At 41.1% G+C, this 16493-nt stretch overlaps 1 protein-coding gene across 2 annotated transcripts in view; it reads right to left on the reverse strand.

Annotated features, from left to right (window-relative positions):
• The window catches only part of Corin (corin, serine peptidase), a 218938-nt gene that overhangs the window by 176790 nt on the left and 25655 nt on the right, over window positions 1-16493 (reverse strand). For both annotated transcript variants that reach the window (XM_042257503.2, XM_006979681.4), the window contains exon 2: window positions 9721-9862. In XM_042257503.2, the coding sequence (XP_042113437.1) occupies window positions 9721-9862 (142 nt within the window). The remainder of the gene's footprint in view (window positions 1-9720; window positions 9863-16493) is intronic.

Consider the following 16493-nt stretch of genomic DNA (forward strand, 5'->3'; position numbering starts at 1 on the left):
TGGATTTTTCAGAACCTCTCAACATAGTAACTGACTCTCAGTATGCTGAAAGAGTGGTATTACATATTGAGACTGCAGAATTTATCCCTGATGCTTCAGAATTAACTTCACTATTTATTCAATTACAAGATACAATCAGGACAAGGAGTCATCCTTTATATATAACTCACATCCGATCTCATACTGGTCTGCCAGGCCCTTTAGCACAAGGCAATGATGAGATTGATAAATTATTGATAGGAAATGTGCTGGAGGCCTCAGAATTTCATAAAAAACATCATGTCAATAGTAAAGGTTTAAAAAAGGATTTTCCCATAACCTGGCAACAAGCCAAAGAAATAGTAAAGAAATGTCCTACTTGTTCTTTCTATAATCAAACGCCATTACCAGCAGGATGTAACCCAAAGGGTACTCAGAGGAATGAAATCTGGCAGATGGACGTGTTTCACTTTGCAGAATTTGGAAAATTGAAATATGTACACCACACCATTGATACTTATTCAGGATTTCAATGGGCAACTGCTTTGAGTTCTGAAAAAGCTGATTCTGTAATCACTCATTTGCTAGAAGTTATGGCCATCATGGGTATACCTGCACAAATTAAAACTGACAATGCTCCATCATATGTCTCTGTTAAAATGAAACAGTTTTTTGCTTATTACAATATAAAGCATATTACAGGTATACCACATAATCCTACAGGTCAAGCAGTTATAGAAAGATCAAACAGAACTCTAAAGGATATGCTAAATAAACAGAAAGGAGTAACAAAAACCCCCAGAAATAGACTGCATAATGCTCTATTAACTTTGAATTTTCTGAATGCCAATGAGAAAGGAACAACAGCTGCAGAGAGACATTGGGTAATAGAAAAAACTACAGAATTAAATCAGCCTATATACTTTAAGGATGTGCTGACCTCAGAATGGAAACCAGGGTATGTATTACGGTGGGGACGAGGTTTTGCTTTTGTTTCTACAGGAGAAGATAAGCTGTGGGTACCATCAAAATTGATAAAGGTTCGATTTGAACAAGAAAAACCTCTTAATTAGAGGAGGTGATAGTTCATCAACCAGCATGAACATCCAATTTAAACTAACTTGTACCTGTAACACATGTCTTTTCATTTAATCAGATAATAACTTGCCAAAAAGGAACATCCCCAAAATTAGTCTTGGGGGAAGGTTTTTGTTTTTGTCTTTTAGGAGAATGAAGGTTAAGGAATCTGAAGGACACAAGACAAATGAGACAACTGAAGAAAAGGGACAAATCATCTATCCCAAGAAACAGAGTGAAACGGTGTATGGGTATATATTATCTGAAAAATTTTATGTCTTCTTAAATGTTTGTTTCTGCTTTTCTCTAAAGATTTAACACTATTGGTTTTCTAATAGTCCCAGTTCAATTAAAATTTAAAGCTGACTTTGGAGTTGGAGAATGGCTCTCTCCTTCTTTAAACTCAAGCATGTTGTTAAAAGGAAAATGCAAACTCCCTGTATCATGCCAGAAAGAGCCATTTTCTGCTATGGGACAGGACAAAAGCCAAATTAATTAAGGGACTATTCTATCACTAATCTCAACTCTTTGATTCTATTCTGATTCTTTAAACTTTCCTTAAAGTATAAATTTTATATCAAAATTTACAAGATTAATATATATATATATACATTTTAAACTTTGTTAAGATATGAATGGTCATATAGAGTACTATCTAATTCTAGAAAAAAGGCTTCAATTAGCTGCATATATATGTCTTTGTGTTCGAGTCTCTTATCAGTTTTCTGCAGGAAATCATGGCCAGGCCTAACATCAACTGAAATCTCCAGGAAGAAGATGGGGCCCCACAACAACAAACACAACAACAACAATTCCACGTGGACAATAATAATATCACTGAACTGACAAACATCATCTATAGATCAGCTTTGAACTACAAGGTGCTCAGAGCAATTTTGAGATGACTAGCTGAGATGATCCAGTCTCAAAGACTACTTGAATAAGGACTTGAGATAAACCCTGAACTTTGGCTTTATACATAGACTGGATAATAAGGAAGGATATAGTTATCTTTCCTAGAATTTGACAATTAACCTAAAAAAAATTTTCTTTCAGGATAAAGATAACTTCACCCATACCCAGCAGGAAGCAATTTTAAGAATATGACACCCACATTGCCAAAGAAGTGGTGTGGGGCGGGTGGTTTTTTGGTTCTTTTAATGGGTTTTGGGTCTGGGATAATTTTCATTATTTAGGGGGGTAGGTTACAAGTTGTCAAGGGTTAGGAAAAAGGCTAAGCAAAGGAGATTAGATTTAAGGTTTTTGTTTAAAAAAAAAAAAAGAAAGAAAAGAAAAAGACAATTACTAGTTTTAAATACTTTACATTATTACCAACTATTAGGATATAAAGAAATGAAAGTTAGTAGTTAGACATTACAATAGAAATTGTAGTCATATTAGATATGTTTTAAAAATTGAGCAGATATATTTTAGACAGGTCATCTTCAAACCCTTCAGAAATCTACCGAATATGGCATTTAAAATGTTTTAATAACTTAGAAATTTTTCTTTTTTGAGACATGTCGGCTCCTGGCAGTACCAATCTACTTCAGAGAAAATATGGGCATTGAAGAAACTGCGTATGGAGTTAATTTTCATTGTGGCAAAAGTTAGCCACTGGACAACAAAGTATCCTCGTATCAACAGGACAAAATGGACAGACAGAACACGAAACAAAGGACTACCGATTCCTGCCAAAACAAGTGTGGTTATGGCTTTATCAGACGGCATCTTCTGAGGCCAGGACAATATGGCACCATCCCTGAAGTGGCCTTCACAATCTGGAAAAGGTACAGTGCCCTTTTCTTTGAAGGCAGCTGAACAGGCAGTGGGCCGATGGCTTCTGTTGTGCAATGGAACAGCAACTGAAAGCTCACGCCTCTCAATAGTAGACTGGCATTTAATAGAGGGATGTGGAGAAGGGGATGCTTAGATGAAGCCATATATACACAGCCAAGAAGAATGGACAGCTGAATTCAAAAACCATCAACAATTTCCAGAATTTAAAATCCTGAATCATGACATGACACTAGTGGAATTCAGGTGTTTCTGGTACATGGACTGCTCTCACCCAATGTGAGGTTGAACTGTTGACCTTGTGTACAACCTACTTCACAAATGAGTCTGTCAGATACGATAAGCCTATAGGCTGAAGATGATGCCCCAACACTGTGGAGAAACCCCAGGTGACTGTCCAGGCAGCTGGCTGTTTCTGTCAACTCACAAAATTTTTGGAAGTTGCTTTTGTGCACTTCTTGTTTTTATTTTTGTTAGTTAATATTATTTCCTTCTTGGGTCTCTGAGGGAGTTGAAGATTAGTTAGTTATAGTTGAAGATTAATTAGGATAGAAAGTGAATTAGATACATTTTGAACTTACTAAAATAGGATAGATAAGGGAATTATTTTCTCTGATTTGTCAAATACAAATGGACTAGACATCGTTTAGGTATTTGTTACTTGTATATATTGTATATAGTTATTGTACTTTTGTATATAGTTTTTCTTTTGTTAGTTATAACCTTTTGCCTTTTTTCTTTTTATTAAAATAGAAAAGGGGAAATGTGGTGATATTTTATTTGTACTGAAATGTTATTTTAATTTTATGTTAATAAATAAAGTTGCCCTGGGGTCAGAGCTATTAGAGCCATAGTAAGAGCGTGGTGGTTAGAAGAGCTAGGTAGATTTCTGTGTGTTCAGGGATACAGCCAGTATTGGAGACATATGCCTTTAAGACCTGGAGGGCGGTACTTACAGGCAGTGATGAGGCAGTCATGTGGTTGGGTTTACAACCAATGAGAAGGCAGAACAGAAAGATTATTTAAACAGGGACACAGGAAGTACCTCCCTCTCTCGGGGAAGCTCGGAGCACTGCAGGAGGTAAGATTTTATCTCTGAGCTCTGACCTCTCGGCTTTCTCTTTTACATTGGCTCTGTGTTTCTTATTTTAATAATACGATTGGTTACATCTAACACATCTTGTTTCAGAGACTATCATATTCTCAACTGTACGTTCTCAGCTCCCTCACCGAGTGAGTGTACATGTTAGTAGAAAGGGAGGAGAGTCTGATCCCCGTTCTGCTCTATGGGTCCCCATGTCTGCTGTGATGCCAGCGCCTATGTGGTTTTGATAACTCCACCTTTAAAATTCATTTTTTAAATCAGCAAGTGTGATAGCCTCTAACTTTGCTTTTGCTCAAAATTGCTCTGGTTATGTGGATGACTGTTGAAGGTCCATATGAATTTTAGGATTTGTTTTCCTACTGGAATTTGGCTAACTACTGAATCAAAGCTATGAACTGCTTTGGGTAGTGCAGTCTCTGTAACAGTATTACTCTGTAACAGTACTAACAGTATTAATCAATGAATGTAGAACATCTTCCACTCACTTCCATCTGCTTTGGTTCATTCCTTGAGAGCGCTATAGAATTTGATGATTGTTTATTCAGTCACCTTGCTCAAGTGTGTTTCTAATGATTTCTTAGTATTTTTTCATGTTGTGGGCATCAACGTGGCACTAAAGCGCAATCCATAAGTACAAAGGTAGTCTAATGGTACTACAGCAAGCAAGAAGGTTTGTTCGTGGCAAAGGAAACAATAAGCAAAACAGAAAGATGATGGAGACTGTATCTGACAGAGGGTCAGTGTCCAAAATACATAAGAAACTCATGCAACTCAGGAGCAGCAAAACAGCCCAAGTTCTAAAAGTGAGCAAAGGACAGACTCTTCTCCAATGAAGACAACAACAACAACAACAACAAAGATCATCATTGAATGTTCAATGCATTAATATTCATAAAAGCAAAACAAACCCTCACTGAGATATCATCTCACTGGTGTCAGGGTGGTTGTCATGTCACTATTTCCTCTGGATTCAAATGTCCCCTCATAAATGAAAAGGGGGCTCTTGAGATAGAATATTACAAGACCCACGAGGCCCCTCCCCATGCTTATATAGGCAGTAAACATTTGCTGGGGAGAAGGACTTCAGTAGGTCTGCCTATGGGTTGTCCTTTAAATCCCAGGGATGGCATTTTCATGAGGCATCATCCATGCTGGGAAGGGCCTTCTGGTGATGCAGCTGCGTATGTCTCCCACACTCCTGAAGGCAGCCCCTGTATCTCAATGGTTCACAAAGGCTGACTGAATGGAATCATGTCTTTGTTCTGTCAATCATCTGTATCTAAGGTGAATAGATAGTTATTGACATCTCCAATACACAGGCAAAAAGAAAAGCAAAACTAGATTAGAGACTATCTAAAACTAGGAAGATTATGTACAGCAAAGGAAACAACAAAATGAAAGGTAAAGGGGAAAATATTTGCAACACAAGCCCTTACAAGTACCAATATAACCGAAGACGAGTGAAACGTAGTATGATCTATGCTATGAGTGATAAGACATATAGCTAAGGCTGAGCTATCTGAGGATGGAGTGTTGTTGGTTTTTCTTTTACTCTTTTGGGGGGCCCACCACCCAGCTCCCAAATAAATCACACAGTGGCTTATTCTTAATTATAAATGCCCAGCCTTAGCTTGGCTTGTTGCTAGCCATCTTTTCTTAAACATTAATTATCTCGTCTAACTTTTGCCTCTGGGTTTTTTTCCTTTTCTTACTTCTGTAATCTTACTTTTACTCCATGACTGACTATGTAGCTGGGTGGCTGGATGGATGGCCCCTTGTGTCCTCCTCTCCTTGTCTCTTGCTCCAAGATCTCTCCTCTCCCAGATTTCTCCTTCTATTATTTCTTTCTACCTGCCAGCCCTACCTATCCTTTCTCCTGCCTCACTATTGGCTGTACAGCTTTTTATTAGACTATCAGGTGTTTTAGACAGGCTTCACAGAGTTAAACAAATGCAACATAAGCAAAAGCAATACACCTTAAAATAATATTCCTCAACAATAGGAAATCCCAGGATAGCCAGCTTCATACACTTAGTATAGGGTGGCATCCTTAGTATTATCTCCCCCAACAGTTAGAACTTCTCTAAAGTAAGCAGGATTTAATGAGAGTTTAGTCACAAAGATATAAAGGGGCTGTGGTGCGCATTACAACAGCGTGCATCTCAGTTATAAAATATGAAATGTTTATGGGGGGGAGATATTGCTTCACTATGAAATTATACTGGGCAGAACATAGAAAAATGCTTCTGAAGATGTGCCAGAAGATTCCTACTTTGTAAAAGTTTCCAGCATACAAACAAGATATAATTTAGGGGTGGGTGCCAATTAATAGCCTCCACAGTGCCACACATAAGCATACAAAATTCTACTGCTGGTGTAGGCTTAAGAGAAATGAAAATGTTTATAACCCCCAAAACTTACACATGAATATTCATAGCAGAGTATCAGGTAAATTAGAGGCCCAAAGCTAAAAGTAATTCAAATGTCCATCTATTAGTCAATGGAAAAACATTGGAATATCCATAGAATGAAATATTATTTGACATTTTGATTCATTCTCAAAGACCATAGGTGAAGAGTGAGCAAAAAGCTCACAAAGAGCCCAAAATGCTGGCTATTTGTCAACAGAGTATCGCACATATGGACTCACAACAGTTGTGATGGTACACAAAAGACCTCTGCAATTTCAAGTTAGACAGAATCCCAACACGGAAAGTGGAGATGGCCATCAAGTCCCACCCCTAGCTAAGAAGCTATTAGCAACTGATAACTGCTGTGAGAGGGGCAATCAGTTTTCTTTAAGATTGTAGCCCCTGGTAAGTCACTAGGCTTCAGTGGAAAGCCGCAGATCTAAGATAATATGCACAGCACAAACTGGAATTGATGGGTATTTTAAAAAAAGAAGAGATAAATTAGGATGGGTAGGGAAGGGGGGTGGACCTAAGAGGAGTCAGGGGAAGGGTGAATATGATTAAAATATATTGTGTCAAATCCTCAAAGAACTAATAAAAACGAAGCAAAAACTAACCAGCCATGCTTCGATAGCATCCTCTCCTACAGTTACCAAGCATGGAGGCTCTTAAACATGTGTTTAAATTTATATGAGCATGGGACCTTGAGAGTAAAAGGAAATATTCCTCAGTGTGTGTGAGCCATTCATCATATAATGAGAAAGAGTTTTAACAGTGATGGTGCTGTGACCAAGGAAGTGCCTAGGAGACCGATGTTCCCAGAGATGAGAACTACCAATCTGGACAAAATGCAAACGCAGCAAATACAGAGGGACTTTGGAGAAGGGAGGCGGGCAAGCCTCCCTTGGAAGTTGATCTTGGAAGGGCACCGCAGTAACGAGGCTAACTGACTGGCCTTAACCTGCAGCTGGCCACAGAGGGAATGGCTGCTGATAAATCCACTAGTCCACCTCCTAGCCTCCAGGCCCTTCTCTGTCCTTCTCCTGCTTGGCCACTCTCTATCCACATACTTGTCTCAACTCCCTCAGCATCAGAGAAACTCAGAGTTCCCAGATTCCCTTTCTTTTTCCTCTGGCCATCCTTCCTCTATCTCCTGATGCCCATTTTTCTTTATCTGATCTTTGTCCTTGGCTTTTACCTAATACATTTTCTCTTCATGTTTCACAAACACCTGCTTCTTCAGATATGCCTGATACTCTCTCATCCTTCAAGGCAGTGGGGGTTTATCTCAGCATCCCTGCTGATGCCTCAGCTGCAGACCTGGGGCAATGGGGTGGAGGCAAATTCAAAAGACAACCAAAAAACAAATATCATATGTAGCTTTAATTTCTCCTTAAATTTCCCCCAAGAAAACAACATGTTGGAATTCTTATATCCCTTGATTGCTTGGCCAAGCCTGAATTTACAGAAGACATAAGCATGGAGGTTGTGATTCTGCAGAACTCAGTTGTCTCCTGGCATCCCGGATGTACAAAATGATCTTCCAATGAGCCCTCCACCTGCCTGCATCACACTGCTCTCCCTGAACACATGGCCTCAAATAACCTGGCTCCCAAGCCAGAAAGCTGTGAATCAGCCTTGATTTCTTTTCCTCTCTTACCCTCAAATCCAATCCATCTTGATTTCTGCTTATTTTAATGTACCCAAGACTTTATTGGAAACTTGAGTTAATCTTTATTTAGGTCAGAGCCAGAACCCTAAGCTAGTCCCCTTTCCTTTACTTCTTCCTGCCAAGTCCAGTATCTAACTCTGCCATCGTCTGCAGACATAAACACGATCAGATTTCCTCTTCCATGAAAAGAGCCTCCGACCGTAACCCACTGCCCATCACAATGAGTGTCAAACATTCTCACAGCAAACAAATAATCCTTCCTCTATATCCACAGATTCAACTCACTACAAATGGACAACATTGGGGGGCAAAAAGAAATTGCATCTGCCCTGAACATCTACAGACTTTATTTTCTTCTCATGATTCCCTAAGCAGTAGAGCAACTACTAACATTACATTCACATTTTCTTAGGCCTTATGAGAGACATAAAGTTGATTTTAAGTAACCAGAGGATGTACATAGGCTGTACACAAATACTCCATCATTTCATATAAGGGATGTATGCTATATGCTACTATGGGTTTTGGTATCTTAGGAAGCCTTGGAATAAATGCTCTGTGGATACCAAGATATTACAGTATTAGTTTATAATAAATATCACATATGATCCTAACATGCACAAATAAATAGGCATTTATATTCACTGGAATTAATTGCCTTGTCAATTCTAAATGCATGGTTTTCTTAAGCTAATATATGAAAAAATAATAGACTGCTTTGATGAAATGACAATGTTTAAATCTTTAGTGATGGAATTTGATCATCCCTATCTTGCTGTTTATATCCTGTTTCATTTGATTATATAAATGTATGTAATGGAGGAGCCTGATTCGAAACATCAGTGGACAGCAATCAAAATAGGTTGTTGGCTTTTCCCCAGAGACTGCCTCTCTAACTTAGGCTGTTGTCCATTGAACCAAGACAGACAAATGAAGGAATCCTTAGCACATATTACCTGATTGCCAATGTGACATTTAGAGTATGTGTGGGAGATCTCCATTTTCAGAGCCAAAGACAATTCTGACACAATGTGAAGCCTGATTTCCTCCTCAAAGCTTTGAAAACCAATGACCAACATACTAAAGCCCTGATCACTCACTATGACAGACACAGTCTGCTGGCATGTGGATAGCAGCCATCTAGCTGCATTTTCCAATGCTGCCAATGTTTTACCCAGTTTCTGACATCTGCCTCTGTAAGGCCTGGAGTTACTTGGCTCCTGCGCTTGCTACTGCCCTCAACCTGGATTTCTAGTCACCTCACTGCAAAGGTTCAGATGTTAATTAACTCCGCTGTGGTTTACTGTGTCAAAGTGTCTTCCCTATCTCTCTGTCTCCTGTGTGTCGTGTGTGTGTGTGTGTGTGTGTGTGTATGTGTGTGTGTGTCCTGTGTGATACTCTTTCCTCACAGCCATGAGCACTTATGGAAAATGACAGGTCTAGCTATCCCTCAGTTTTTGTGGTGTCCACATCTAGTAATTGTCTCCATTATAACCATCATTGGCATTAACAGCAATAGCAGGTCACACTGTTAAGTGGCTGAAATGGCAAGTTTTCCCCAGGGAAGTCGGAGACCATCCTCTCACTGATTCGACACTTTCGGTACAGTGAGAGCTGAGTGTAAAACCACGCTTATTGTGATTGTGACTTCCTTTCTTTTGCGGGACAGCATCACTCACCCACAAAGGACAGCAGGATGGCCAGCAGCACAGTGAGAGCGCAGATGCAGGGGATGAGCACCAGCAGGAGGAAGCGCAGCAGACTAGCGGTCACCAGCTTCTGAGGACAGCCCTCGCCCACGCCGCGATTGGCTCTCAAGACCTGATGGGAGACATGAGACAGGGTTCCAATATCACACAGCAGTTCAGGGGCTGGGGTGAAATTTTGTATTTCAGCTGTCCTTTCAGAGAAGCGCTGTTCCTAAGAGGTTTGACAGTGTGTACCCGAGAGCATGAAATAAGGTACTCAGCAAACAGTAATGAGCGAGTGAGTGACTGCACACACAAGTCCTCCTCGTCTCCCTCCTCCTCCCCCTCCTAACTCTCCCTCCTCCTCCTCCCCTTCCTCTTCCCCTTCCTCCTCCCATTCTTCCTCTTCTCCCTCTTCCTCCTCTTCCCCTCATGCTAGGCAATCACTCTACCAACTTCTCTTCTTCTTTTTTTTTTTATTATTTACTCTGAAAATTTTTTTTCATTAGATAAACTTCTAATGATATTTCAGCATGTTTGGATTTTGTTTTGTTTCAGAAACATTTACCAGTTTGGCAGTATTCCAAATGCTGGGAATTACCATGGCAAGAACTTCCCCCCTGAGCCAGATGTAAACCAAGTCAGGGCCGTCTGGCACAGTGATAAAATGCTAGTGAGCAGGAATAAACAGGACACTAACTAGACTTCCTTCTTCTTTGCCTCAGTTCCGACCCAAGTCTGCATGCATTCACATCTGGGTAAAACAGGTTTTCGGGTGGTAACAATTCCACGACGTTAAGTATTACTGACCACGCATCTACTAACAAGTCCAAAGCGAGAGACTGTCACGGGTGTCGGTGAAACAGAGTCACTCAGAGGACACCCTCTGCCGCTTACAGTTCCCCCACAGCCTGTCCATAAGAGAGCAAGAGAGACCACAGCGATGGCTCAAAAGTTCTTGTCAGCAAATGCTTCACATTGTGCGAAGTTCAAGCTCCTGTCTGGGAATTTGTTTACTACAGTTGGCTAGCTGGAGGCAGCGCTTTCTCAGCAGAAGCCTGAGATGTTACCGGAAGTGCTTCAAGTTATGATGGGCTGCTGCCCTAGTCCCCAGAGCAAGCATCGCTCCTGACTCTCCAACCCCAGCCTTGGCACTCGTCTGTTAATCTCTGGGAGGTCTTCTGGACCCCCATTCTGCAGTCCTGAGCTTCCTTTCTTGTTATATTGTACAGGTCCTGTTCGGGATGGTGAGTAGCCTAAGTCCAAAACGCTTCTCTTTCCCTGCTTCCAAACTAGTCCTCTCCTAGTGCCTGTGTGTTTGAAGAAACTCTACTATTCTGACAACCCCAATACCAACCACTTCTTCTCATGAACCCAGTACTCTTCCTCTGTGATAATTATGTAACCTTCAATAAAAGAACAGCCCAGAATAAGCCTTTTCATTATGCAGACTGTTGTGTGTTATAGAGCTAACAGAATGGTCCTGTAATACTGCTAGAATGGACCTGGCTGGTCCATCATCATTTCCAGGAAGCTCAAAGGAAATGAAATGGCAAATTTGATAGTTTCTTTCTGAGGCAGACATGATTCTTTATTTCTGCTGTATTCTTCACTGTTAAAATGGATCCTTGATCACTGAGGAATACAGGAAGCAGTGTTCACCACAGAATGCAATGATTCTTCAGTAACCTTAAGAATTCTCCATGAAAAGACACTGTTTGAAAGAGCTTATGGCCGGGCGGTGGTGGCGCACGCCTTTAATCCCAGCACTCGGGAGGCAGAGCCAGGCGGATCTCTGTGAGTTCGAGGTCAGCCTGGGCTACCAAGTGAGTTCCAGGAAAGGCGCAAAGCTACACAGAGAAACCCTGTCTCGAAAAAACAAAAACAAAAAAAAAAAAAAAAAAAAAAAAAAAAAGAAAGAGCTTATGATGTTAACTTAAAATGGGCTTCGTTTATTAGGCTCATGTGTCTACTAACACATTCTTGCTGCATCTGGTCCAAGGCTCCACCCAAGGTGAGTTCATTTAATCAGCATACAGTTGATTCTAGGAAGATAGAGTAATGGCATACTAAAACAGGAGGTCAGTGACAGTACCCAATCACAGCTGTCACTGGACACAGGGAACCCTTCCGGGCTTGTAGATAACATTGATCTGACAGGACTGCAGGCCAACAGAGATAGTGACAGAATCAATCTGCTCGATTAGATATCGAACGACTGCAATAAGACTAATGATGATCTCAAACCCATGATCTCTCCCAAGCTCACACTTCAGAGGAGAAATAACTGCCATGGGAACTCAAGGAGAGGAAGATGATTTCCCGGGGAAGGACTACAAGGAAGACACACCTCAGCTAGCATAATTCTAAGAAAAGTAACCTTGGATATGTATATTAGAGATGAAAACACATCCGGAGAAGTAAAGGATCATGAACTTCCTCAGACTCCCCCTGCAATGACAGAAGCCATTGCTTTACTTAGGTCATCATGGGACTATTTTAGGGATAACTGTCCCAGGTTACCCACAGTGGTTCCTGGCTGTCCCCAATGCTGTAGCAAAGCAAATATCACCTAGTATTCGCAAGGAGAGAATCAGCGTCAGGGAGTTCTAGAATCCCATAGAAGTGCATGTCCATCAGGGCCTAACCTCTGGAAACTACACTCCTGATTAGTCTCAATATTTTCACCAATGGCTAGGAAACTGATGCCTGTATTTTTTCTTTTTTAAGGAAGAAAAGGGAGAACTACATAAAACAAGTTAGTGTTTTAGTACTGTCTTCTCGGTCACAGGGTTTTCTAGTTGCTCTCTTGGCTCCTGAAGACTGTGGATAGAAATGCTGTGTCATTTAGGGGGTCTGTGAGGCTTCTTGGAATATTATGCAGTGTAGACCTGTATTAGTCAGGGTCCTCTAGAGGGACAGAACTGATAGAATACATATGGGATTTATTAGAGTGGCTTACAGCAATGGTTCTCAGCCTTCCTAATGTTGTGACCCTTTAATACAGTTCCTCACGTTGTGGTGACCCCGACCATGACCATAAAATCATTTTTGTTACTACTTCATAACCATAATTTTGCTACTGTTATGAATTGTAAATATCTGTGTTTTCCGATGGTCTTAGGTGACCCCTGTAAAAGGGTCATTCTACTCCCCAATGGTGGTGACCCACAGGTTGAGAACCACTGGCTTACAGGCTGTGGTCCAGCTGGTTCAACACTGGCTGTTTACCAATAGGAGGTGTAAGAATCCAGTGGTTGTTCAGTCCACAAGGCTGGATGTCTCAGTTGGCCTTCAGCATATATCAAAATCCCAAAGAAGTAGGCTCTAACACCAGGGAAAGAATGAAGTTGTCCGTGAGAGCAAGGGCAAGCGGGCAAAGAGCGTAGCTTCCTTCTTTCTTGTCTTCCCTATAGGCTGCCAGCAGAAAGGTGTGGACCAGGCTGAAGGCAAATCTTCCCACCTCAAAAGATCCAGATGAAAGGTGGGTCCTCCCACTTCAAATGACGTAAGAAAGATTCCTCACAGGTGTACCCCATCCCTTGGGTTTTAGTTCATTCCAGATGCAGTCAAGTTTGATAACCAAGAGCGGCCATCACAACAGCAGTGAGTTAATCGCTAAGACTACTCCTAAGCTTCACTTCAGGAGGCTCTGAGCAATGCTCTCCCAGGTGGCATTCATCTTCCAGTCTTCCAGAATTGGGCCTCCTCACCCTTGGGACTATGTGATAACTCAGGGAGCTGGACATCTCGTCAGAATGGCACGTATATATTATAAAGCAATCATTCTGATATTTTTCTAATCTCGTTGGGGAAAACTTCTTGTATCTTAAGAACAACATTCATGTAAAAGGCTATCATGTTTGCTTTTACAGCATATAATGATAGATTCTTCCTAACGAGAGCGTTTTCTTAAGTCAGTTTATTTCCACTGGGGCCCTTCTCCTCCATGTCCTCTATGTCCCTAGCTCTGATGTGTTTGTCTCTCAACTTGCTATTTTCATCACCTTTGTGACAGCCATTCTCCTAGCCAGTGAGCCCCAGAATCTTCTTCAGTCTGCCGACTCTCCTTTTTCCACCTGCCTGTATATCTGCTTTAGGGTGTTTGAACTTTTATTGCAAAACCCATGCTGATGCTCTGAACACCCTCATTCCTCTGGGTCTCCCCCTTCGCTGCCGTGGTTAGAGTTCCATCCACTTGTCCAGTGGAAAGAGGAGCCTCTACTGAGGTTCCATCCTGTAGGTAAGTCTATAAGGCATTTTCTTGGTTGCTAATTGACAGAGAAAGGCTCAGCCCAGTGGGACCAGTCTGGGCAGGTGGTCCCTGGTGGCAAAGAAAGTGAGCTGAGCGAGGAGTGGAGAGCAAGCCAATAAACAACATGATGCTTCCATGGCCTCTAATTCAGTCCCTGGCTTCAGGTTCCTGTGTGACCTGCTGCTGTGACTTCCTTAGGTGCTGTACTATGACATCGAAAAAGTCCTTTCCTCCCTAAGTTTCTCTTGGCCATGATCTTTATCACAGACTAGAAAGCAAACTAAGGACAGTCAGCCATCTTTTAAAGCCAACACTGGGTGAGCACAACAATCTCCTCTCTGGGTTTCTTCATCTGGATGGTAGAACGCGTCTGAGGCATCTGACAGAGCTGCTTGGCAGGTGAGTTGAAAGCTTTCTCCTCACACTCTCCTGTTCTGACAACAATTCCCATTTTACAGCACAAGGAAAACCGCCATACGGAGGTTAGCACACTTTCCTAAATCTAAAGCTATAGGCCTGTTTGTTTCTGTACCCTAGTTCTCTTACCACAGAGAATTTGCCAGCGCCGCCATCTAAGGCTGACCCTCCCACTTATACAAATCCTACAAACACCTTGTTCAGAAGTCTTACATTCATCTTTTTAAATCCTCTCTCCCTATCCCCTCTCTCCCTCCCCCATTTTTCCCCTCCTTCCATCCTTCCTCCATCACTGCATCCTCCATTGCCAGCTTTTTTATCAAATGTAAAAGCTTAATTAAGTCTTGGGCTAGGGAAACCGGCAAGCGCAAAGACCTGAGTTCAGATTCTCAAAACCCAGGTAGCTGCTGGGTGGGTTTGTCGGCTTGCCTGTAATTCCAGCCTTGGAAGGCAGAGACAGGGGATCCCTAGAGCAAGCAGGTCAGTAAGACTACACATGTTGGCAAGCTCTGAATTTCATCAGGAGACCCCGCCTCAATGACTAAGTAGAAAGCAATGGAGAATGATTCCTGACGTCAACGTGGTGGCTTCCTGTACAACTTGTACACACACACACACACACACACACACACACACACACACACACACACACAGAGAGAGAGACATGCATGCAAAAGCATACATATACACACATGAAATATGAGGAGGGGAATAAGCTCTAGTGTCTGTTTATTCTATCCTCCTGAAGCCTGTATCCTACTCCAACCACTGGAAGGGATCAACAACTTTCAAATAAATGAGTGGTTAAATCACCCAAAAAATTATTCTTCAGTTATGCAAATGACCTTTTTAAAAATATGTATCCCTAGATGTCCCTCATATACTCAGTTCCTGAATCATCCGAAGTCCCTGCAGTGAAAACTGTATTTGCAAATGTACAACCAGGATTATAATGTTAGTGAGATACGGGTGTTTTTATTGAAAGCATCCTAAAGTTAATAAACCAAGTTTCCTAGGACTGTAAGTGGAAAGCCACATTCACACCTATATTATTATGAACTTTGGAGTCAAATAGGAAACTTTGTGTTGTAGAAAGTAAAGTGTAGTGAATCTTACTATAAACAAAACCACAAGCACCTCCATGCTGAGACTGGGAAAACAAGTAATTCCGTAACTCTACCAATCCCCCTATCAGAAATTCCTAGGCATTCCTGTTCCCTGCCATCTTAAATGTCTCTTTTTCATAGTGGTTATAGGTCAAAAAGAAATACCAACAGTTCAGTTGATTTATTAAGGACCTTGGTCTGATGATTTATAAGCTTTCATGTCCTAAAAACTCAGCTGTCATTCAAAAGAATACTACTTTGGCATGGAAATAAGCATTCTCACTCCATTCCCAAAGAACAATTGTACACTAAATGGGATGCATTCAATAGAAAAGTAACTGAGACGGTAGTGAAAGTTGAAATGGAAGGGGGGCCCTGGAGAGATGGATCAGCCGTGAAGAGCACGTACTGTTCTTCCAGAGGACCCTTTTGATTCCAAACACCCACATCAGATGGCTCACAATCACCCGTAACTTTAGCTCTTGGTGATTCAATACTTCTGGCCTCCTCAAGTACCTGCATTCATGTACAAATACTCCATGTTCCCATGCACACGCATAATTAAAACAATAAATATTAGTTTGAAAAATGAAATAGAGGGTTCAAGTTCACATTTAACAAATCAAAAACCTAATTTAAAAAAAAAGTATTCTCTGATCATTCTAAGGTGTCACTAAGCAAATGTCATCCTTAGCCTCTAATCACTTGTTAAGAAACAATGTTCATTGTCAGATACTGTCTACAAAGAGACATTGGTGTGCTCTGACTTATACTACAACATCATATATACAGGTATTCCAACAACGCTACCTTGTGTATGATTTAAATTAGCACCAAACATTGGGCAGACTTCAGGCTTTGTGTGGTGTGCATGTTAATTCTACCTGTAAAATGTGTCTCTTTACCATGGATGCCATTAAATATAAATACCCAAATCCTTGTATTTTAAATTCCTTAACACACTGTGAAATTATACAGATAGACAA

Source organism: Peromyscus maniculatus, chromosome 10 (genome assembly GCF_049852395.1).
Source record: "Peromyscus maniculatus bairdii isolate BWxNUB_F1_BW_parent chromosome 10, HU_Pman_BW_mat_3.1, whole genome shotgun sequence".
Lineage (NCBI taxonomy): Eukaryota > Metazoa > Chordata > Mammalia > Rodentia > Cricetidae > Peromyscus > Peromyscus maniculatus.